The sequence below is a fragment of the Vanellus vanellus genome, assembly GCF_965231255.1.
Source record: "Vanellus vanellus genome assembly, chromosome: 1".
Taxonomy (NCBI): domain Eukaryota; kingdom Metazoa; phylum Chordata; class Aves; order Charadriiformes; family Charadriidae; genus Vanellus; species Vanellus vanellus.
In genome coordinates, this window is record NC_138905.1 from 99,052,383 (window position 1) to 99,078,060 (window position 25,678).

Sequence of the window (25,678 nt, forward strand, 5' to 3'; positions counted from 1 at the left end):
ACATTTTTTTAAAAACAAGATTACCTAAATAATTATATTATGAACAATATATGAAATCCTGTTGACGTACAGCAGTGACAATGCTGACAATAGCTACCATGCACCAGATAGGACTGTCAAAAAAACACAGACCTTCTTTGAAGAATGAAAGGATATGTTGTAGGATTAGGAAAGTATTATCTAGCATTTAAGAAACATTTGTACATTCATGTATTTCATTTCAGCACGCTTTCCCTAATTGATGCTATTTTCTGAAAAGTCATTCAGATGCGGTGTTCTATTTGCTCAAAGTCATATCTCCTCATAATTAGAAACACCTCCACATATTTACTACATGAAGCACTTGCACCAATATGCTGATAAATACAGCTCTCAGTGTAACATGTCCTAGTTGATATAATCCATTTTATTTTCATTTTTGCACCTTAGATGTCAGGAAGCAGCACTGCAAAAAAAATAATGGTATTCAGAAGAGTCAAAATTAACAAGAATTAACTATAGAAGTGCTTAACCTATGAAGCACGCTGCTTGCCAGACAGCCAACAGAAGAATATAAAGACAAAAAACATTGACAATGACTCCTATTTTGCTTTATGTTTCCCTATATATACACTTAGGAAGGTTAGTCACCAACAAAAGTTGCATTCAGCTCCCAATACAGATGATAATAGTTCTACCAAGACCATCAGAATACCTATTTGCTATACAGTAGCTCAGGTTTATTTTAGACCAAAGCTTCTACAATTACTACTTTTTCTTCTCAATTGATAGTTAAGCTACTTTTAGATTTTTTTTTTTTTAAGTCAGACAGTACGCCAGCTTCAAGTTTAAAAATATTTACATATATTCATACATATGTATAAAATACTAAAACCTTAACAAGAGGCCTATAAAGTGAGGTTCACTGTCTCTGCACTTAGTTTGCCACCACTTAGACTGTGAATCATGGCAATCATATTGGAGTGTTTGTTCAATTCTTCCTTCTGTAGTTTTACAAGCGCTTCTTTTTCTTCCAAACGTCCCTCCAACTGGGATTTTTGAACTTCCAGAGAAGATGCCTGCAGAAACAAAGAAAATGTTAGCATTTCCTCCTTTACCAATTGAAAAACATACACAACACAGTGAAAGCTGAGTGGCCTGGTGGTGAATTTAAGTAAGCCATTAAAAAGCACCATTTTAAAATTACAAGCTTGTTTCAGAGATTTCTCTCTCAGCTAAACATTTGGTGCATATGAATGATTACAGCTACTACCACACTTCAAAAAATTAGATAACATGGGGGTTGGTGCTTTCCCATGGTCTCATTGTCCTATTTAAGCAGGAGTGTTCACAGTTAAGCCATCCACATTTCATTTCAAGCCCTGCACCAGTAAATATTTACTGAGAACAAGGGAAATATTTGCTATACACTGGATAATATTGCCTGGAGAGATTAGACAGGGAATGGAAATAGAGCAAATGCTTTCCCAGACTGCACACTTTGCACATAAAAATGAATCTCTGCCTTGTGAGTTTACAGGCAAGGACATATAGGCTGCACTGAAGTTTTGGGGATTTTGTTTTGTTTTTTTTTTAAAAATTACCCAGTTAGCTTGGTATAGCCAAACTGGTCCCTGTTTTGAAAAAAAAAACAAACAAACAAACAAAAACCACACCACTATTTCTCTTAGCAATAAAAGTAGATATTTTATTAGAATTTCAGAAGTCAAAAAGAAAATCAGATGCATTTTGGTGCATACACATGCAGCATAAGTACCTTAATTCAGGACACAAGAAAGGGGAGAAAGTAAGCCAATCCACATTTTATAGGAGTCAAAACTACAGGAGAGGAGTGTACTGTATTCTCTTGTTTAATATTGCACTACAGGTGCAATATTTTTTTTCTCCCAAATGTTATGGACTCACACACCATGCCTTATATAGCCTCATTAGTGCCTGACCCTAACTTCTTTTCTCTTAAATTCAAGCTTAGCTACTCAAAATTCAAAAGGCACATAATTAAAGCTGACATAATTTATTCTTGTCCACTACATTGACTGCTCTAGTTTCTTTAGCCACTTTACTGCTGAAGTATTGATTTACCAACTCCACCAGTTATACAGATATCTAAAATTCTGGTCTCTAGAATGCAGGCGTAATGCAAGTAATTCCTTACCTTGATACTCAGTTCTTTCCTTGCTTGTTCCGTCTTACTTAATTCCTTTCTAAGAATATCTATAGTTTGTTCCATATCTGTTTTTTCTTTCTGCTGAGCTTTCAGTTTTTCTTCCAGAACTTTTATTTTCTGTTGCAAGGCTTAAGAAAATGAACACATTAAAAGATGGGTTGCCAAACTTCAGAAAGAGATGGTGCATTATCCAGGAAACAAGGTTGGATTTTTTGTTTTTAGACTAAACATGGCTGCTAATAACTGAATTACTGAGTAGTGCCACCTACTGCTAAGTTTTAGTGGTTGCTTCCAGTCATTTGCAGAAGAGTTAAATTAAGCTCTTGTAACCTGCAGTTCCTACAGAAAATAGTTTTAATGGACATGCTGTAAAAAGATCCTGAAGGGACATACAATGTTGTGCAGAGATTCAATGAAGTCTGGGAAGCCACATTTAGGTATCCTTTCAGAAAACTGAAAATCTATATTTGTTTCGTTCAACTGTTAAATTATGCATCCCTTGCTAACTAGGATTTACAAGTTAATAAGATATAGCTGCTTATCCAGAACACTTAATAACAATACCTAGGTAAGTGACTTACTCGCTATTTTGCCATCTCTCTCCTGTAGCTGTTGCTGCAATTCTTTTCTGTGATCTTCGGCTTCTACCAATTGTGCAGCAGTCCTAAAATTGATCATTAAAACTTGTTTCTTTGCAAAAAGTGAGACACCAGTTTTGCATCCTAAGAAGCTAGAATGATTTTTGTATAATTTCAAATTGCTGTCAGGAGCTTCAAATCAACAAACCTACGAATTCACAGGGTTTGAGTACAGACAGATTTTATCCCTGCCCCCCCATGAAAAAGTCATTTCCCTTCTCTGATCACAGACACAGTAGAAACTACCAAAAAGGTTCATACCTGGATCTTAAAGACCAGAAACTGTTGTCTTTGGTTACGGCCACAAAGCATTCAAAATACCATGATAGAACTGAAGTTGTCATTCAACCCAAGTCAAAATTCATTGCCATTAGTGATTGAGTATGCTGGGCTTTTAGCATGCTCCTGAATTGACAATACCATTAGTAAAACCTGTTTCAGGTATTATCCATGCAAGCACATCTATGCATAAAGATTTTTCCAACACCATTCTGAACATCTTCCAGATTGTCACACAACACTCAGCAAAAATGACCATTTCGTAGGATATTTACATAGCCCATATATAGGTCTGCTACAGTCCTCACTAGTTAGGATAATATTTATTTTCCACAATCATTTAATGCATAGGTACTGTCACCTACCAGCATTACAGGTGTAAGCTGAGCACTTCATATACTCTGTGAAGCTGATCTACGTTTCCCCATTACTAGCTAGCCTACTTTCTAAGGTATATTCTAACTGCCACTTGCCTTTCCTAGGTGGCATCTGTCACTCTTGTTTACTTGTTTATCCACTTACTATCTACCAGTTTCTAAGCTGCAGCCTCTAGCAAGAGAGGGGATGTGTATTTCCGCAGTCTCCATTTTATTCGTAGAAGTTCAAGAATGTTGATATAACAACTGCTCCCCTGACACGCCCTTAAAAAGGGGCAGCTTTCATCAGAATATCTCCCCAATTACACTGAGCTGCATAGTGCACCAGTGAAAGTAAGTGTCCAAGTTTATTCAGTAACAAACTAATGGAAAAATACATCAGAACTCAAGGCAGTGATTTGGACTGTTCCGATTACTGACAAGGCCAGAGCCTGGGAGGATGAAGTGAACTTTGCAAGTAAAAGCAAGAATAGCTTTATTTCCAAACTGAATAGAAGGCCTGCCCACAAGCATATTTTAAACATATCTTTTGCAATAAAAAGTATTATTTAATACTTCTCAAATAGGAACCCTACTCCCTTAGTTATGTTGGTGAAAGGTACCTCAGACCTATTTTAAGCCATCAAAAAGGAAAAAAATTATAATTAGCCCTTCAGAAGATATAAGTAATGCTAGTTTTATGGTTGAGGAATGAAATTTTATATCACAGACAGAATACCAACCACCACTATTTCTTATATAGTTCTTAAGTATTAGTTTAGTAGGGTTGAGTTTTTATTCTGATCTGGTAACACTGCAGAGAAACCTTGCAGGCCAAAAGGGAATACATGAACATTCTTGGGTGATAACAGCGTGTAAGAATTCAACAACCACCAAAAAGACACCTCCCCACCCCCCCCAAACGCACCCAAGAATTGGATTGTCTTCATTACTCTTTTTAATTCCTACTGTAACTGAAGTTTGTGGGTATTCCTCCCTGCCCTCAACCAATACAGGAGCAAATAAAATAAACACCAAAGTCACTACTATGAATTTTTATCTAACATGCTTCAAGGATTGATTCATACGTGCATCTTTTGCTTTCTCTAACTCCATTTCTCAGATGTTACTCAAAGCACAACTGAAAAATTGAGACTAAAGTGCTATTTAGTTTTAATGTTTAATTTGCTTTTAAAAGACTGAATTCAACTTACCTGTCATTCTGCTGCTCGAGTGATTCGTTTAATTTCTTCATTGCTTCCATTTGTTTATTTAGTGAATTGCATGTAATCTGTAGATCTTTATATTGTCTTTCAGTTGTTTCATACCTACAAACGAATTAGGAGGTTATGGTTGAAGAGTACAAGTGCTTTTGAAGAGTTTTTACTTTAGTAGTTTGCAAATAAAAACACTTGACATCATTTGTGCAATCATCCTACTCAAGCTAAAAGCAAGGTGTTTTTGGAGGTGGTGGTGTTTGGTTGAGCATTTTTGGTGGTAGTTTGTTGTTTGGGTGTTAGTTTTTTTTTTTTTTTTTTTTTTAAATGAGCATACTTGGAGGAAGGAAAAGAAAAATCAAACCAAGCTTCAGTGGATCCCTTACATATTCTTAATTATTAAAAAACAGGAAGCAACCTTCCTCCAGTAGAAAACTCTCAGGAACTGACAAAAACATACCTTTAGAAATTTGACATACACAACACAAATTAGCTATTTGTAGTCATCTTTTAAGGGTCCCTTTGAGTCAGTCTATGACCTCCGTTGTCTGGTGATACTAAAACTGAAGATACTGGAGATAATGCAATGTGCAATTAATACCAGTTCACGAGGCAGATGTCATTCTCCAAGCAAATGTTTTCCTACTTTCCTACCAAAAGGAAAATTCTCTCCCCTGATGTCAGTTACCTGACTGTTTTTAAGGAACAGTATATTTAAACTGTGCAGAATATTAATAAAGCAAAAACTTGCTTTATAAACACATTTTAAGGATCAGAAAGCTATTTTATTCCTACTTTGGAGAATTTACACTGTTAGATGGTATACTGAGGGTGTTTTATTTCACATAAATTAGTCAAATACATGTTCACAGAGCCTATGCCTGCATGCAATTCAAGGAAAAAAGGAGGTACTTCCACAGTGACCATACTTATTCAAGAAGCCCCATAATGGACAGAAGTTTATATAGCCTCCCTTGATGACTCCCTTATTGGCAGCAGTATGCCTTCAAAATTGTCTAATATAATGTCTGCTCTCATCATTAAACCAGTTGCTCTCCGTTTTATCAGCTGCTTTGCCTTGCTGACACCTAGTGACAAGACCAACTCATGCAAGCTAAAAAGCCAAAGTTCTTTTAAGCCTTTATTCTTCCCAAGCATATTCTATTTTCATAAATAGGTTCTATCCTTATGTATGTTTTGTGTTTCACATGTCCTTTTTTTAGCTTAAGATCCTAAAGAAATAATGCTTATAAATAATTCGGGACACACAAGGTGCCTCCTTCCTCCCTACCTCACTTTTACCTGATTTCAGTCAAACTTGCTACCAAAGTGATCAAAGGTGCAATCTCCTACCTTATGCAAACATACTGTATTGGCTGCTTCTCCAGACTATTTAGAGCATTTCATGAAGACAGCATATAAGATCCAAGAGAAAAGCTGAAGGTATAGTATAATACTAATAGAAACTAAGCATTGTTAATTCTGTTCCTTAGAGAACAATGCTCCCTTTTATACAAGTTTCCTGAACTGGACATTCAATATCTACAACTTCAGTTCTCACTGCATTTAACATATTAACTTCTTGAATGAGAAATTTAACCCCATCAACAAGCATATAGAAGAAAAAATAAAATGAATTTTTCACTTAGAAACATGAAATAGGATGTAATACTGCCCTTCTAATGGGCTTAGCCCAGTAAAGGGCTTCATCACTTTGAATATGAAGTATTTTCTTGGAGATCTTATGCGCCTTACCTCTGAAGAAGATCAACAGAGGATTTTTTCAGTATTTCATGTTCTTCAGCAACTGTTTGTAATTTCCTGTTGTGTTGAAAGAGCTGTTCAATATCAGTTTGTGCTCTTTCAGATTCTACCTGCTGAGCTTTCAGCAAATCATTTAGTTCTTCATTTTTTCGTTCTGCATCCTTCAACATTGCAGCAAGAGTTCTCGCCTTTGAGTGAAAAGACACCCCACACCAAAACCCCCCCCAGTTATAAGCAATTCTGTTTCACAAGACACTTTAATAGGTACATTTGAGACCATAGATCTAACAATAAAACACCATCAGCTACATCAGGAAATGGATTTCTCTCACCTAAGATTAACTACAGATTATTTTGTTCGGTCTAAATTTCTTTAGCTCCCTTTATAGGCAGTGTGAGAAGAGAACAGAATAAAAAAAAGTAAAAGATAATACATATCAGCTATGGATTTAGTTGTGTGCAGCCCAATCTCTATTATTACCTTTAAAGAATAGAAATTATTCTGAGTTTTCAATGCACACCTCAAATATATATTCCACAGAAGCAAGCCTTATTTGAAAGTTCATCTCTGACAAGTGATTAAAAGGCACAAACATGAAACAGTTCTTTGAATACCAGCAAATGCTATATAGATTTCTAGTAAGTGGCTTTATCAATTTTCAAGATTACTGCCATTAAAATAACACTAATGGTTAACAAACAGTAATCAGTTAGTTTTCTTGACTTCCTATAAGGGAAAAGATATTTCCCTTTAAGGGACAGAAAACTGTTCAAAGAACAAGCCAAAGGAAAACAGGACATTTATGATTAAAATTAAGACTTCTCTAACATGTAAGCATAGCTTACAGCTAAGGACTATAGAGTTTCTATACATACAATCACAGTTAAAGCTACTCAGCTAATTATTACTCAGCCCCACCCCCGAGGCCCAGAAGGAAGCCCCTGCTACGTACCTCGGACTCAGCCTGGGCTCTCTGACATCGGTACTGAGCCATCAACCTATCAGCCTGAGCAAGAGCTAGGGCCTTTGCTTCCAAAAGGTCTTGCAGCCTAGTTTCTTTAGACTGTACACAGAAAGAACATTTTTCATTAACGTTTTCTGAATATACAGACAGCAATGTACCCATACACATTAGGTTGTACTCACTGCTAATGCCGACAGCTTCTGCTCATAGACATCCATTATGTCAGATATCCTCATATCGTTGACCGTTTCTCTCATCTGTGGAAATGTTTTCCAATTACTGTTACCATAAATTTGTATTTACTTCGGCAGGTAACATGTGCCTAAAGAGCTCAGTAGTTTTGTGAATCCCACCTGTCCACTAGTTTGAGTTCTTATTTTTATATCTGAGACTGTCTGCTAAAATTTACCCACCTGACTTGTGGAAAGTTCGTGAATAATTGAACTATTTAGGCTGAACAGGATTCATCTGCAGAAGACTATCAGTTCAGCACTATGAAAAGGTAACATCACCACTCTAAAACAGTTCCCCTTGGTCTAATCTTTGCTGGAGAATTAGCAGTCCCCACACAGGACACAAAGTAATTTGCTCTAATATTAACAGCACAAAATGCACGTGACTACAAATCCTTGTTCGTACTCTGTGGCCTTCTCAACATACAGATTATCAGAAAAGGTCCAGGAAAGCTGTTCTGAAAGGATACTATCCAGAACAGAGTTTACTGTGTTAACCCATTGACTTACTAGAGGAAGTTTACCATATATGGCACAACAAGTGCTAAGTGTTTATTAAAACATATGCCTGAGTCAAGTGAGAAAGCCACTTGGCGATTTCAGGATGTTTGTGGTTTTTTTTTTTTTTCATAGGCAGTGCTACTATAACACCAGTTTTGAACAGCTGTTCATATATGCTGATGCATGACCACGTGCAAGCTATCCCAGCTGTTCATACAATGAACACCTACAGAAAAGCTACCATCTCTGCACCATTTTGAACCGTTATGTAAGAATTTTTTTGGCATATTAACAGTAGCCCCAACATAGCTCCATTTCTCAGCTCATTTCTCTGTCCCTAAAGTAGGAAACAAGTAGTTTCTTTTCCTGCTTGCAAACTTGTCATCTCTATGTCCTTTTAGACATTATTACTATAAGAAAAGCTTTTGTAAGTTCCCTTCACTCTCTCTGTACAGTCATACTATTAAAAGTGTTTTCTCAATTATGTTTTTACCCACATTTGAGCTTCACAGAACATAAGGAACATACACAGAAATGAAGTACTGGATATTTTAAGTGAATGCGTATATTGATTTTTAAACTGAACTTCTACTAATTAGAAGGTCTAAAAAAAGATTAACTCAACAATTCATCAACAACTTTCTCCCCTCAAAAAAAAAAGTCAAAACAGCTTTACAATCTGTCACATTACTGGAAGCTGCTGCACTAGTACTCTTCGGCACCTGTAGCTGCGTGGACTTACATTATTATATATACAGCAATGCACCTACAGACTGTCACGTGCAGTCCTGAAAAGGATGATCAATGGGAGCATCCAGTGGCAGAGTACAAAGTAAGCCAATGAAGATTCACTTGACCTTTTTCACTATTCTAGCAGCTGACTGGAACTGGTAGCTTGCCAAGTTTCATTCTTACCAGTTACAAAGAGCGGAGGGTTGCAAAGCTAAGGCAATGCCACTAATACAGATATCAAGCTGTTATCAGGCACTTTCTGTTAATTTTCCCAATTTGCATACTGTTCTTTTAAGCCAAAAGAAAATAGAAGCACTAATCCATCATTCAGTCTAAAGCAGCTACAAAACAGCTACCTCACTTTGAACAGAAGAGAAATATATTCAGTACTTGACAGTATGGCTCACAAAGAAGCACATTGTATGTGGTGCCCGTTTGAGTGTCTCATTCACAATGCATGTTGCTGCAGAGGGAAGCAAAAACTTTCTTCTGAAGTAATAATAGTGCCTTTCCAAGAAGGCCACAAAAATTGAACTGCAAATGCTAGTCATCTACAGGCAAGAAAAGGAAAACATTCATATGTGTGTTTAGCCATACAAGAGATATGCTGCTTTAAAAGTATGGTGTATCATATCTATTTTATCACAGCCTATTTCTTCGGAAGCGAGGAGGAGGAGGCTCCTTGTATGTGTCCCAGCAAGTCTAAGCAGTTGTGACTATATCTGACACCTGCCTCCACATCTGACAGCTAGAAGAGTGTGAGCAACCCTACTGGAGAAAGGGATTTCAATAAGGAGCCCAGCTTCTGGCATAGCACTAAGAATCATCATTGACTTCTGCTCAGGAGCTCAGTAAAAGGAACACACTCTAAATAGGTAGGCATCTAAACTGAACTCAGCTGATACATGTACTACAGCCTGACACTTGTATTTTAATTTCTGTTCCCTCCTCAGTAAGAGAGTGCCAAATATTTAACAAGGGTATATAAATTCTACTAACTTCTAGTCCAGAATGAAGTTTTTGTATTAATTCCTGTATATTTGAAGTTGTGGATTCATCAGTTGCAGGACAGGATGAAGAACATCTCAAAGTAACATTGGTCATGGGTGACTGCATTTGGATTCTTTTTGATGTGTGCTCCGTTTCTTGTTGTCTGTAAGCATTATTGGCCGCAATGCTTTCACCAAGCCTGTATAAACATAAGGGCTATTAATGAAACAACTTGCTACAAATGCCATCGCAAGGATTGAAGACGAGAACAATTTCATAACATAATTAACTTCTTTTGTTACAAACAGATTACAGAACATTATCAAACACAACGTTAAGGTGTAGTATTAGACACATGCCCAAACTGAACAGAGACACAGAAAGTAGAAAAAAAATGAAAGCCTGTCACAGCTAACCTTTAGAAACAAATGCAGTATCTCACTGCATGGTGAGAAAGGGCATGGTGTTCAGCTCTTCTTGGGCAGAAGAGATTGTCTGTCTCTTATTAGCCTGAGAAAGAGGTTATTTCACATGCCATTATTAAACTTAACTAGGCCACTGTTTGTAATTAGGAAGATAGAGAAGGTATTTAGTAAATTTTTTTTTATTAGGCCTAAAAATAAGAAGATTGAATTATGAAGAGGCAGAGTGCTAGTAAAAAAACCTTAGTTTTTCCCTTGTCTGTGATGCTATTCTACAATACTATATTGAGTACAACCCATTTCATTTTGTAAGTTCTAACCAAAATTTAAGTATGCAGATAAAAGTGCAATAGGTTAAAATTTGTACAGGGATCACAAAAGGTTAGACAAAAGTTATTACAGTACCCTATTCCAGTGTCTGTATGTGACCTGTGGTTGGTATTTTCAAGGTAGCTACTAATGATGTGTTCCAAATCAGAGAGTAAGTCAAAAGAGCTGATTTTAGAGGCAGTCAAAAATCTTTTCGTCTCATCCTTAATTACTAAGTCATCCCAACCACTTCACTGAAGTGCTGTCTCAACTGCTTCCTAAGTGAACGAAGCTTATTTTTAACTTGCATTTATAAACACGTTACTTGGCTATTCCATTGTACAACTCCAGGCACACTGGATTGTGGAGATCTTTCATTCTTCCAGCTGGACTATTTGTTACTGGCTATTATAAAAATGTTTCTTATATCCACAGAAGGCATCTGATCTGGAAGTCCTTTCACACAATTCCCCTTTTTGTTTTTAAAAAGCTCTGCTACAAAAAGGGAAGTTTCAGATTGGTTTTCTAGGTTGCAAAGACTGTGATACAACTTAAGACTGTTTTTTCCTATTTTACTACGTCTACAGAAATAAGGACTCCATAAAATAAGAGTTTCTCAATATTTTTTCCCCTTATTGAGGCCACCTTAAATACTACCTAAACTGCCTCTGCCTTATCCTATTCTGCTTTTTCTTGGAAGTTACTGCAAAAGGGTAAGCAAAGCTTTAGGAACTGAAGAGCGACATGCATGACAAAGTTCAGTAGAGAGAAAAATCTGACAGAATATTAGGCACGCTCTAAAGTGCAAAGTTCCAAGCACAGACTTCACACAAGTGAACCCTGAGGGACAGAAGTCAGTCACTACTATGCTCTCTAGGACCTGATGTTAATTGAATAACATCAGCATTTGAACTATTTCCTCTGGCCTCCAAGATGACTATCTCTTAACTGAAGATAAAGAAGAAAAGTTTCTCTCTCTCATGAGCTCAAAGTAGCATGCCAATAAACACAAATATCACTAAGCCCATAAAAATGTCAAATTCTACTGGACTATCACAAAAATAAACTTACACAATGGCAGGAAAATCTGGTAACGGTGCAGCCTCAAACAGTATTCGAAGTCCCACTTGAACTTGCTCTCTATGGTCTGATGTTACAGCAAGTGTCAAAGGCGCAATCAAGCGTTGATCCTAAAACAGAAACTACTTTGGTCAAAACAAGATAAAACCGTCAACAACGACAAAAAACCCCAAACCACCCAGACATCACAATATCAAGGCCCATGAGCACAGAAGTGTTTTATTCAAAACTTAAGCTACATCCTAAAGTTTGCCTTTCTAATGTTCTGAAACTAAAGTCAATGAAACTCTCATTGCTATACATTAAATTACACAATTCCCATTCTTGAAAGAAAATCCTCCAAACCAGCATGATGTGTTTGACTGTCTGGATTACTTTTCCATCTACAAAGTAAATTGTTAAGGTACCATCTGACCAATAGTTACCAGAAACTGTTTTAAGTACGCAAAGTCACGAATTAGATGTATATATTTAATAGTAACCAACTCCACAAATAATTACATGGTTGTAATAACTTTTTTCTAGTTTGTTACCTTTAAACTGCAATCTTAATGCAGTCTTAAAAGGATCATTCTTACCAGGCAGCTGAAGTATGGTTGCATACGCACTGCTGAAATAAGTCACTGGAGTAAAAGCAAAGCTTTTATTTTAGAAGAATTAACAATGAAACAAGCTTTGAGAATTGTGCTCAGGGGACTATATTTTCCTAGAAGATTTACCACTTCAGAGATAAGCATGCAAAACATTCAGAACTGAAACTACTGTAGTGCAGTGACACTTCCCTTCACAGATACATTTTGTTCATAACACGTATTAAAATCATACCTGTAAAATTTTGTAGAAGGTGACCTCCATACCAGGTACATCCTGCTTCAGTCTGCTCATAAGATCAAGTGTTTTCAAAATAATATCAGCAGCAAGTTTGCTTTTAAACATACAAATAGAAAAGCAAAGCAAGCGGGAAAAAGAAAGGCAGGGTGAGATTTGTCAGACCAGCACTGATAAATAAATTCAGTCAATTTAAAATAATTAATAAATACCTTCACAAAGAAATTAAGTATGTCTACCAAAGCAACAATGCCAACACCAAGAGATATCACCGAGTTCCTTGGACATGCTGCTGAGCTTCTGCAGTATGCCAGGGATGACAACAGTGAGCACCAAAAAAACTCTTTCAAGTTGAAAGTGAGGAGGGTTTAATTGCAGGTCAATTATATTTACTGTTTTTTTGGCCATATAACTCTTGGGTATATAGACATTCAGGTTAATGACACTGAGCTGAAGGAACGTGTATTCCATTTTCAGTGCAGTAATTCTGGTTGCATAAAATCAAAATGAAAAATTAGGTGTCATGAGCAGTTCTGGTAAGCTTCAACTTGGGCAAGCTTAAATTACTGCATGAGGTTTAAGGTTGTTGTTCCACATAAGTGGAACTCCAGCTTATGCCGAAAACAACATCTGAATTTTTAAGGTACGTTTTACTTATTGAACTGATCAACAACATTACTTTCTATTGCCACAAAAATACTAAGTTTGATTTAAAAACAGTATTGATTTACAGACATTTAAATGGTACTTTCAACTACAATATGCTTTCCATTACAATATAACAACTCTCATACAAGTCTTGCTAAATTACATTTTAGATAAATTTGTGTGCTCACCACATTTTAGAGTCCACTACTTTCGTCCCAAAACCAGTATCAATCCCACTATAGGTAAATTGATGTTCTATTAGAGACATGCATTGGCTGGCAGTCAGTACCTTCGCGGCATGCATTTTCAGTATGTCATCTCTACAGAGCAGTAGACTGAGTTAAGAATAAACTTAATATACACCTATACTTAGGTATTGGCACCAAAAGGCAATGTTTTCTAATAATAAAGGACACAAAAGTTAGGATATCAAAGCACAAGAGCCTTCAAAAATGCTTTTAAAACCCAACTACATAAACTACTTAAGTCATGCTTAACTCACAAGCCAAGTAGGCTTTGGTTTTCAATTAACACATGCACTTACTTGGAAATAGACAGCTAAGGGAAACAACAATAAAATGAGTAGCATAAAACAAAGATGAAAAAAGGCAGTGAACAATCAGTCCTTAATACAAGAACTAGTTACCTAGGAGTGAACTAGCAAAGAGACTTCTCTACAGAACTCAGCTTAGATGCAGGACTACATCCTGCAGTCATGTCCTCCTTACTACATGACACTGAAGACTAAAGACTCCAAGAGGAGTCTTCCACACTGTTTTTCCTTGTTCCACTGATCTAAATTTGTGTCATATTTGGCTGGGAGCTGCACTTGACATGGCTAGGCAAAAATACTATACTGATCAAAGATGGCCACCCAAACTCCCCTTGCAATTTCAACAGAAAACACCTATTTTCATTTTTGATCTAGAAAAGTGCTGTTGAACAGTCACCACATTTTATCCTGCACCACTGTATTACAAAATTTCACAGCAATTAGAAAGCTACTTCAGGTCTGTCAAGATGACAGTCCTAAGTAAGATTAGGGCAGTTACTGTCATTAAAAGGTACTAAAATGACCCAAGATGGACATTTCTTCTAACATCTTAGAGCAGATCATGGTGGAGGAATAAGTTAACAGCCAATAGGCACATAAAAAGGATATTCATCAGGACGTTAATAGCCTTGACCATTCTTTCACACTTTTTCTTCACTAATAGCTCATCCACAATCTGTTCTGGCATCTGAAGATGATCGAGAAGAACAGGCAGCAAAAGATCCACAAAGTGTTCAGCTGAGGCACTGTTCCCACTATTAATAACATCCTGTAATAAAGACATTTTATTTTATGTCAATATTTAAAACTACAGAACAAGGAAGCCAAGCCTACTGTACCCCTTCCTCCACCAGCCTGTCTTCTAGCTTTCCCAGCCTCTTGTTATTTCAGGAGGAATTTTAACAAAGAGCATAGAAACAGCAGAAACTTCCTCATTTCTACAAGTCTGAGAAAGCAATTCTTGATAGCTTTGTATCTATCTCATCACTTCATGAACTAACATATCTTCCACTTAACTTTCAACACAAACATATTTCTAAAATACAGCATGTCTTTAAAAGAAAAGTTGCTTACAAAGTATGGAATTCTAGAAGAGGACGAGTTTTACTTCAGGTATATTTTTACATGCTATTTTTCAAGTAAAATACTAGTAGTTGTTTAAAAAAAAAAAATCAATTAAAAATATAGCTGCTAAGAAGCTCTTTAAACTCAATTATCAGGTTTGGTACCTCAAAAATCTCTTTGAATAGTTGCAATGCCAGAACTGAACAGTCTTCAGAGCCTTCCAATGGTTGGTTTGAGAAGTGCACCAATGCAACAGATGGTTCAAAAGTCTTTGAGCGAGTCACAAATCTGGTATTTCCAGAGACTGGCAAGCCAGATGGTTCCAGTATTGCCTGCCGCAGGGTATGACGCAGTTCTATCACAGAACAGAAGGCAAGCAGCAGCTCTAAGATCTGTGTAAAGTGAATGAGAGTTCAAATGCTTTTAAATCAAGTAGTTACACAGAAATTGCAACTCCCATAGCACAAGTCTAAAAGAGATACGCAAGTTCCATCCAACTCCTTTTAGCACTTCAAAGTTTTCTTTCCTTAAAGCCAAGTCAGCAGCAGAAACACTTTTCATTGGAGTGGTGAAGGCTTCTGACAATTAGTATCTTCCCTTCTTTTTTAAAAAGCATGACTGATGGCTAGCAATCTAATAAGCAGTAGAAATGCATATACACGCAGAAAGAAGAAAGTTATGGAAGGGAAAGTATTCTGAGACAAACAGATGCACGCATGCATACTCAGAGACAAAGAGGAAAGCTCCTTGTCAATATATCTTTCTAAACAAAACCAACTAACAACAACAAAAAAATCATACACAGAAACAATAACATTTATTATTTACTGTGACGTGAAACACATTCATGAAAACTTAAAATTTGTTTTACAGATGCATTTAGCTCAAATATTTTCACAACATTTCATATTTTAGCCTTTAGCAACAGATAGCAAATATTTCATTTACATAAGGTGGTAGTGAGACAAAGTTGAATCCAACAGTTAACTGCTTAACCAAATGTGGCATCAATTTGATAAAAGAACTTAATTCTTGAGTTTTTGAAATTAGCAACATGGCTCTCCTATCACCAGTTCAAAGCCTGAGTAGTATTAATTCAGGTTTTAGCCAGTGAAGTAGGGTCCACACTGCATTTCTGGTAGACCTCAACATTTCTTATTAGCCAAAGTACAAAAGGTGTTTATGTTGGCTTCTTGCCTTCATGCCTGTTGCCTGAAAACAGACACACATAATCTGGCAAAAAACCCCACTATTACAAATTCAACCTAACAGCCTTTTGAACAGCTAAAAAAAAAAAAAAAAAATATTTATATATATAAAATTGAGTGAGCTATGGTATTCACCAAGAGTCCTGAAGTCAATGTATTTCATTATCAGCCTTCTTACACAAAGAACCTACTTATGATTACAGAAGTGGAACTAGATTAGCAGTTGTACCCTCTTAGCCTTAAACTGAAAAAGTATAAATACCTTAGATGATGAATCAGGATCCTTTCCATGAAGGAGATCTAATACTTGACCAAGGCATGAGGTAAAGTGCTCATATCTACAGTACACAGAGGAGGAAAAAAAAATAAAATAAAAAAAATGGAATTTCACCACACTCAGACATTTATACCCAGTGATGAATGCAAGTGTCCTATTCTCCTTCTTACCCCCAAACACTTCAAGTACAGTGATAATTTTGATAATGTAATTTCTATTTAAAATAGACTAAACTTTAAAAATATTCTAAGAACGAAAGCAAATTCCTTAAAATAAGCTAAGATTTTCCAGCTATTTTTACTGCTAGATTTAGATTGACATTCAGCAACTAAATTCTGCTAGCTGGATTTGCAGCACTACTGTCTACTCTGTAACACCCTCCAGTAAAATTATTACTATTTCAACCATACTCTTCCACTTCAAGACAATATAGGCCTATACAAGGCAAGATAGCTACTCATCAAGTTGTCTGACTACCGATACTGAACACAACTATTAAAATATTCTTATGTGAAAATGAAGAAACAGATTGTGATTCACACTTCTGTGTGAAGCTAGTAACACAAGAATCCTTTAGTTTCAGGTACAGCAGTTATAATCAACTAGCAACATTCAAAAAACATCTAGGGATGTTTGGGTTTTTTTCCAATATTTGGTTCAGAATACAAATAGCATACAGCAAAGGAACTGAACAAGAGCTTCGGAAAAATATCCTGTACTTTTATGAAGTGAAGCCATACCTGGTAAGATAATCTGCAACTTTGGGGTTCTTCAGAAGATCCATGAGTAGATCAACAGAATATTTTCTTGTTAGAGTACCATCTCCATTTATAACAATATTGAATATTAACTGAAATGTCTGATGGATATTTCGAGCGTGAAAGAGCTGAATGGAAGAAGAAAGTTATATATGGCCACATATTTACTTCGCTGGGTCTCTTGCTTATTAAAGCTAGCTGGAATTAGAATTTTATTTTGCAAGTGTGACTATTAATTTTATCTTCAACTTAAGAACAGAACAGACTTCAAAGTATCACTTACTTTTTCTCCTACTTCTTCATTTAAAGTAAGGCTTGATAATACTGAAAGTGCAAACACAACCATAGTCAAACTACTATGGGCCAGGAAACTTATTAATGTACGATAGAAACTCTTCACATTTTTCTAAAGCAAAAAGGAGAAACATAAGTATTACAAATTTTATTTTGTTCTACAAAACCACCAAACTTACAGATGGTACATATAAGCCATACAAATAATGAATAATACAAAACATATATTAGAACGATAAAGAACTGTTTTCTAGGAAATCTATTTTCATGTTTTACTGCACAATACTGGTGTTGATGTCAATAACTAAATTCTCTGTTGAACTTGTATAAGGAAAAACGAAAAAAAAAAATACCACCACAAGGAAGAAATGCCATCATTATTTTAAAGAATGATGAGAAAGTCATTTTGCTAAAGTCTAATAGAAAATAACCACTGAAAATTGACCCCCAATCCCTTCTCTGATCAGTGATCAGATCTGACAATAATTCCTCCTTCCCCTGCCCCCTGTCACTTTTCTTCCAAGGTAAACAGTACAATATTCACTGCCATGTAGATGAATTTGTGTTTCTGAATTGAAAAATAAGTTATGTTTGCACTGATTTATGAAGAGACAGGAACCAACTAGCTCAGATACAGATGTGCATTTAAGTATTCAAAGGCCCTGACCTGACATCAAGATCAGTGGTGTTTTATCTTTTAAAAGGCAAATCTCTTTCTTGGCCAAAGCTAATGCAGCTTACCAAAAATCCAACTACAGTCTTTATATGTTAACAACATTTACTTTTTCTAAGGAAGAATGCTCAAATTTTAAATTCACCTTTTATTTGCAGAGAACAGCTGCAGAAACTGAATGCATAATGCAAGTTAGTGCAACAACACAGCAATGTAGAAAAGGAAAGAGAATACCCAAGTTTCTAATCTACTGGTTATTTTCTCTGATACGGGACAAACAACTGCCAACTCTGCAGAACATACAGGTCCAGGTTATTATTGCCGCAAAAAAAAAGTGTGTAAGAGAGACTAAGGTAATGCCCCAAAGTGAAGTAACTCTTTTGCCCTCAAGCCAGAGAATAATGCCACAAAAACAAAACTCTTACCGAAGATTTTATCTGAGTTTGAATAGATAAGTTCTGACGACAGAGATTTGCCAGGAGTCCTAAACATGGTATCGTTAACTCGTCTTCAGTGGATTGACTTAAGAGAAGAGTCCAGAAATTTAAACAAAGATTTTTTTATTAAAGCATACAGAAATTAGTTTCAAGAATTTGTGGGTTGGGGGATTTTTTAATTTTGTCTGGGAGTTTTTGTTTTGTTTTTTAATTAAACACCATTCCTCCAAGCAAAGCAAAATCAGAATGCAATCCCTATATTGTTGGCAGTTTTTAACTGAGCATATCTTTAAAGAAAACAACAAACCAGTATCAGATCAGTGCTATCAAAGGTCCTTTACTGCAGGTGCTTTTAAGTCATTAGACCTCTTACAAGGACACTTGCACAAAATTTGCTAATGGCCTTCAGAAAGTTTAGAGATTTAACTAGATACTTCCCATAAAAAAAGACGAAGTACACACTTACACATGATGTATTAGAAATGAAATTAATTCATCAATGTTGGCACCAGCGCAAAAGACCGGAACATTGTAGGTTAGCCTCTGCAGCAACTGAATACTCTGAGGAAATAAAAAGCTATTCACATGTCTTTCCTATAGCATCTCACTGAAGAGCGTTACAAGTTACAAAAGCTGAAACCGAAAGTACAAATAAAAAAAAGACACCACAACTAAATTAATTTTCAGGGTCTGTAACATAACAATTATATGAGCTGCTGCAAGCACATTGAGTAACGTTCTGCCACATTGATGTACTTACTAAAAGCCCAAATAGATGAGTAAGGTTTTATTTTGATAGAGGAGTTACCATTTTAGCCCATCCAATTTTCCACTTTTTACCTTATCAGCAAGTTCTCCATTCTGTCAGTGAGAGGGGCTTTGTCCTATTGCAAGATCTAGAAGTTTTACCCAAATCTAAAAAGCACTTTGCAACCTCTTGCAGAAACTTTTATAGGAAAACAGGTCTGCTGTAAAGACTGCCAACAGATCTAATGGTAGTAAAGTCCTTCATTACAGCATTCCTTCAGCACATAACATAACTGAAGTAATGTGAAGTTAATATACTCAAACAGGACAAAAATCACAGCATAGGATAGCAGCTGAAACAAAATCTCACCATGTAAATAGCTGATATAGGAGCTTAAAGGTCTTAGAATTGGATCTATTTGATAACTACAAAATCTCTCCCACTGACTGGCAAGTCACCTGGGTCCCCAAATCTTCTGGTATTCCTAGTGCTTTGAGAAATATGCAAACCATAACAAGTGTTCTTTACTAGATGTTTAACTCATTTGCCACAGATCAAGGGCAACAGAATTGCTAGCAAATTCTTTTTCTGTGTGACCGCAGGTAACCAGCAAATACTTGCTGAAACCTCAGAGACACATAGGAGAAAACCTGTGCATATTTAAAAAAAAAAAAATAAAGAAAATTTTGCCCAACTGCAGTGTTCAGTGCACAGAAAGGACAGGTTAAAATAGGTGAAGTGTCATGTGCTCACAAAAAAAAAAAAAAAACAAAACAAAACACCACCACCCACAACAAAACCAAGCAGCAATAATGCCTGCACTTGGCTCCTAAAAAGTAAGCTTCCATTAGCACAGCCCCCTGTTATTCGCTGGCAGATAGCACTGACCAGAGGGAAGGAGGCGGCATACATGCCCTGCAAACCTTCCATGAGAACTGGCAGCCACAGCTTTCCTTTCACTCCTTCACAATTACTTGTCAAAGTATTGATTAGATAAAACACTTCCAAGCTCTCAAGCAACGATTTCTTGAAATAATTTCAAAACCATTTTTTTGGTTGGTTTGTTGTTTTGGGGTTTTTTTTGGTTATTAACTAGAACAGGTGAGAATGACAAGCAAGATTAAAGAGAGAATACAAAGAACTCTATGCAGTGTTAAAAACCTATCATACTACCCTCATATAGCAAATAAAATATACAACTTAAATCAATTTTTCCTCAACACATTATTTCAGATAGAGCTTTTAAAGAGTTATTATATGCACACAGTATAATGTGTACTATGTAACAGTAGCCAAGTGTTCTTAAGCATTAGTTCCCATTACCTGTAATAAGACTGGGTCGCTAAGATTCATAGAAGTTCGGTGAACCACTCCTGCCAGCACACCGGTCAGATTGTAGGTATCCTGAAGAGCTTCTCTAGTCTCATTGTCTAAAGCTAGAATTTAAGAATTATTAGCAAAAAACCCCTATCTAATAATAAAAGCAACTGTTGTATTAGCTACCAATCTAAGCAGAAACCAAAGTCTTTTGACCAGTCACGTATATTTTACAATGCCCTGGTTTGAGTGACATAGGACTAGTTTATCTTCTAATACTTGGGAAAACTGCACTTTTAGAAGACTTAGGTATCTGAATGTGTGAAAGTATTTACTTTGTAGCCAGCTATGGTGTGTGGGTTTCAAGGTCTCTGTGTTTTCAAGCTTGCCAGGTACAGGCATGAGGAGGAGCAAGATCTGAGAACTTGACCCAAGCTGGCCACCAGGATTATTTCATACCATCAACGTCACATTCACTATAAATTAGAAAGTTTGCTGCAAAGTTCACTCTGTCCCTTGATGGCTGCGGTCCTGAGAACTTTGTGCCCTGGTGCCAGACTCCTGAGGCCTCCCCTTCCCCCTGAAGCCGTAGCACTCACAGGGTCCGACGTTTGCTGTCCACTGCTGGGAGTGCACAGCTTCCCACTGATAGAATTGGCTGAGTATAATCTTTGTATATTCTGTATTGGTATCGGGATCAGTATTGGTTCTTTAGTGCTATTATGTTAATTATCTAATCTTACTCTATTAAATCTGTTTATACTTCAACTCCCAGGTTTTGTTGTTTCCCCCCCCTCTCCATTCCCTTTCCTGGGTGGGGAGGGGTCATCAGGTGATAGAATGATTGTCTAAACAACAAAAAGTTGTTATGTGTTTCTCAAACCACAACACACAAATAAATACAAATAGGTCACAGCTCCTATGCACTTGCATCTCTACCTTCTGAACTTACAGTTAATTGAAATACTAATACTTTTCCTTAAGACACTTGGACGCTGAAGGAACAGCCTACCTCCCACCTCCAAAGTTTTAGTTCTGTTTGAGATCTTGAAACCAGAACTTAAAAAGCCTTAAAGCTTAAAATCAATGATCTCAGTTTCTTGCTCCATGATATGGTGGGCACGTAGACTAAAAACTGGTACCTTAATAGGGTTACATAAAAAAGCCAGTTCTGTTTAGACAGTCCTGAAAAAGATGTAGCAAACAAGGATGACATGCAAAGCAACAGATCAGTTGGAGCAGAACTAAACTTTTGCAGACCCAACAGGTTAGAAAAGATAGTTAAGAACCCCAGCAACATATACAATTTTACAGTAACTTTTTCAAAAACCTAAAAGGAAGCTCAAAGAGGTTCAAAACTCCAAGAACCAGAGAAAATAAACAAGAAGACATCATAAAGGACTCAAATCTTGAATAACTGCTCATACATGATGAGAAACTAAGCAGTGAAGGGATAATTCTTCCCTGTATATGTAACCTACATACATAAGTTATGGTGAGCACAGAGCTCCCTAGACAATGAAGTCCCACTTCTGTGAAATGGAAAAAGAAAAAAAAAAAAAAAAAAAAAAAAAAAAAAAGAAAAGCACCTCAAGAAACAAATAAGAGGCAGTAGAATATTGGGAAACTTGAAGCACATGGGCCCAGGCCATTGGAGACCCCAAATTCCCGCCCAGCAAACATTCCAATGGGAAAAGTAAACTGAGGTGATGACAGTTCTTGATGTAATATGGCTTCTCCCTACCTTTGCATGCCCTAGGCAGGTTTCTTCACGTCATTAAAAAAGGTAGTCCTTTCAAACTCCAAAAATCAAGGACAAGAGAATAATTCCTCACCCTACCCAGTGAGGAAACAAATTCTGACAAGCATGATCATTGTCGTTTCACAGTGATGACTTAAAATCTGCTTCTCATGGCAATTTAATACGTTATCAAGCCTTGCACGTACAGTCAGATGGCTCAGCCAAGCATTCCACTACAATGAAAAACACTTCATCGTTCACACCTTATGCTCTTTTCAAGAAGCTCATCACCAATGCCACAGAATTGGCACCTGTCTTGTATTGCCTTTCCCAAAAGATAAAAAGTTCAGACGCAAACCTTACCGAGCTGTGATAGCAAAGTAACCACAGACAAGGTTAGAGATGGGTTTATAGTAGCGTCCTCGAGGAGCTCTACGAGGCAACTGAGACATTCACTTGGGAGAATCTGGTTGGAAGCAAATAATCGTGTAAGCTTCAGTCCAGAGATAACCTGGAGATGAAGGGGCAAAAGCAGCTTCAGTTACTCAACTGCAAAGTATTTAACGCAGAAGTCAAAGCACAGAGTTATATTAAACAGATTTTGTCATATTTGACAAACCAAAAACGTAAGCAACACTCTAACAGGACATTTATATTCACATTTGCTGGGAAAAAAAAAAAGGTTTTGAAAAAGTCTGGTTTTCATTCCTGCGTATGTGTTCCCTTTACTCTTGGTAAGTACCAAGTTTATGTTGTGATCATTTCTGAGCATAGCAGGGGTTCTTTGCTTGCTCACAGCAATCATAGTAACAGCATTCTTTTTAAACTCATAGCTCTAGTAGAGCACCACTTTGTATTTCTTCACACATTGAACAGAATTAATACTATGTTATTCATCCTACATATGTTTTAGCATAGATAAGAGATAAGATTTATTTATTTTGAAAGAACAAACAGATTGCTTCACACAAACATTTAGTAATCAGCTTTCAGCTCAGCCCAACAGCCTGCTTTCTAAAGACATGGACAGGAACCCAAAGGTGCCACTGCAGGACGGATAGTCAGTAACAAGTAGTGCTGCTTTGGGAGTATGCTGTGCCCGAGATAGAAAAATGGAACCCAAGTTCAGGAAAGTCCATATAACAAGATGCTAAAAATGATACACCGGCACATAAATACAGGCAGACACAAGTCATACTTGCACAACAGAGAACATAACACTGGCTATGCATATCCCCTGTCTACCTCTTTGCAATGAATACAGAGAAGAAAGCTAAGATGAACACTAACTCTCACGTTAATGCCTTACCTTGCAGATTAAGCAATGCAGCCAGTGCGTCAATCTCTCACCACAGCGAGCCCGCCTACGGCGGGGCTGTGCACAAGGCGCTGCCGGGAGGCCAGGGGCAGGGACGGGCCCACCCCTCCCCAGCCAACACCTCTCGTGAAACGTTACATGAAACTGGCACGCAACTAGCGGCCCCGTAAAGATGGGGATCATCCAAACATAAGACCAGTTCATCCTTCAAACTCTGTTTTTAATTTGTGAACGTAAATGACCCTTGCGGGGCAGAACTTAGGGGATATAAAAAAAAAAAAAAAAAAAAACAACAAAAAAAACCAACAAAAAACAACAAACCATCCCTCACAAGGGACGTTATATGCTAGCCGACGTGCACATAAACATATTGCACACATCTGTAAACACACACGAACACCATAAAGACTTATAATAAAGGACATAGCAATAGTCCAGGGATACCGCTAAAAATCCAAACGCTTCTTCTGCCCGACGGCCCCCCTCGGCCACCAGCTCCCCTGGCAATCGGTCACCGGGCGGGTTTCCCCGTCTCCGGCCGCCGAGCCACGGGGGAGGCGGCGGGGCCCGGCCGGGCCGGCGGCAGCGGGGCCCTACAGGCAGCGACGGGGCTGAACCGGCCCAGGCTCCGGCGGCGCCACGGCGATCAGGGCGGAGAGGAGCCCACCGAGGCCGGGCTCCGAGAAGAGCCAGCCGTGCCCCAAGCCCAGGGGGACACCGCGGCCAGCCCCGCATTCCCGGCCGCGCCACCCCCCTCCCACCGCGGCGCGGGGGGGCCCAGGGCCGGCGCCGTTCTCACCTCCAGGCTGCGCTGCAGGAGCGCCGCATTGGGCGGTGTCTTGGCGGTCCGATACTGCGAGGCAGCCAGGAGAAGCGACTTCATGCAGGCCAACGCATCCATGGCGCCTCACCAACCTCCTCACACACGCCAACAGCAAACCTCGCTCATATTTCCCGCTGGCGCCGCCATTTTGACGGCAGCGCCCACTGAAGAGAAGCAGCCGCCTACCTCGCGGGGCATGACGGGAGGCACCGCCCCCGCCATCTGGCATTATGGGGGAGAAAAGTCGGCGGCGGGGCTCGTGGTAGGGTGTGCCTCGGTCATCGGCAGCGCGTCGGGCCTGGGTGAAGGAAGGAGGGAGCTACCCACCCAACTGAGGGGGAAGAGGGGAGAAGCCAGGATATGAAAACGCTTGAGTGGGGCCTCCGGCTTCAGGGCTCGCGTGCTGCCGACGCAATAAAGGAAGGAAAAAAACCCAAAACCCAAAAACGATGTGAAGGGCTGCCTTATGGGGATGCCAGCAGCACGTCGTCCCTGGTAGTTGCGGCTCCCTGGGCTCACCCAGGGGCAGGGGAGGCAAGAGCAAGAGGGCAATAAAGCTGTGGTCCGGGGCTAATGCCCCATTGAGGAGGAAAGCCCGAGGTGGGGGAGCAGTGCTAGCCCAGGGGTGGGCGAGGCGGTGGCGAGAGGAGGCACGTCGTGCGTGGGCCCCACAGGTGGGGCAAAGAAAAGGGATTGGAACCCCAAACCGCCTCGACCAGGGTCAAGTAGCCAAATCGCTGGTCTACTGGGACTCACTCACCCGGGGTCGTGCTCAGCGCCCCCATAGCCTTCACAGTGCACCGCACTCCGACGCTCACCCGACCCCCACCGCCTGTACCCTTCTCTTCTTAAAAAGGGGGGTTATGTTTCCCCTTGCTTTTTTTGGCCTATTGCTTGTTACTAGTGAGAAGAGGTCGACCCCCACCTCGCTACAACCTCCTTTCAGGGAGTTGGAGAGACCAATAAGGTCCCCCCTCAGCCTCCTTATCTCCAGCCTAAGCAACCCCAGTTCTCTCAGCCGCTCCTCATAAGACATCGTCCAGACCCCTCACCAGCTTCGTTGCCCTTCTCTGGACACGCTCCAGCACCTCAATGTCTTTCCTGTAGTGAGGGGCCCAAACTGAACACAGAAGTCGAGGTGGGGCCTCACCAGTGCTGAGCACAGGAGGACAATCACTTCCCTAGCCCTGCTGGCCACACGATTCCTGACACAGGCCAGGATGCCGTTGGCCACCTTGGCCACCTGGGCACACTGCTGGCTCACATTCAGCCAGCTGCCCACCACCACCCCCAGATCCTTTTCTGCCGAGCAGCTTTCCAGCCACTCCACCCCAGGC

The 25,678-nt window shown here is 38.7% G+C and overlaps 1 protein-coding gene across 1 annotated transcript; it reads right to left on the bottom strand.

The window, feature by feature from the left end:
* On the bottom strand, positions 1-24,424 carry CIP2A (cellular inhibitor of PP2A). The gene is made up of 21 exons (XM_082482437.1): positions 24,318-24,424; positions 22,564-22,711; positions 20,466-20,578; positions 18,861-18,955; positions 18,383-18,479; positions 17,274-17,396; positions 16,973-17,118; positions 16,218-16,293; positions 14,912-15,139; positions 14,279-14,451; positions 13,318-13,464; positions 12,479-12,578; positions 11,645-11,763; positions 9,852-10,041; positions 7,569-7,643; positions 7,375-7,485; positions 6,413-6,609; positions 4,655-4,768; positions 2,749-2,831; positions 2,156-2,295; positions 1-1,058 (listed from the first exon to the last, which is right to left on the bottom strand). Exons 1-21 carry the CDS (start codon positions 24,417-24,419, stop codon positions 888-890), a joined length of 2,748 nt encoding a protein of 915 aa, XP_082338563.1. The 5' UTR covers positions 24,420-24,424; the 3' UTR covers positions 1-887.
* Between the last annotated feature and the right edge of the window lie 1,254 nt (positions 24,425-25,678).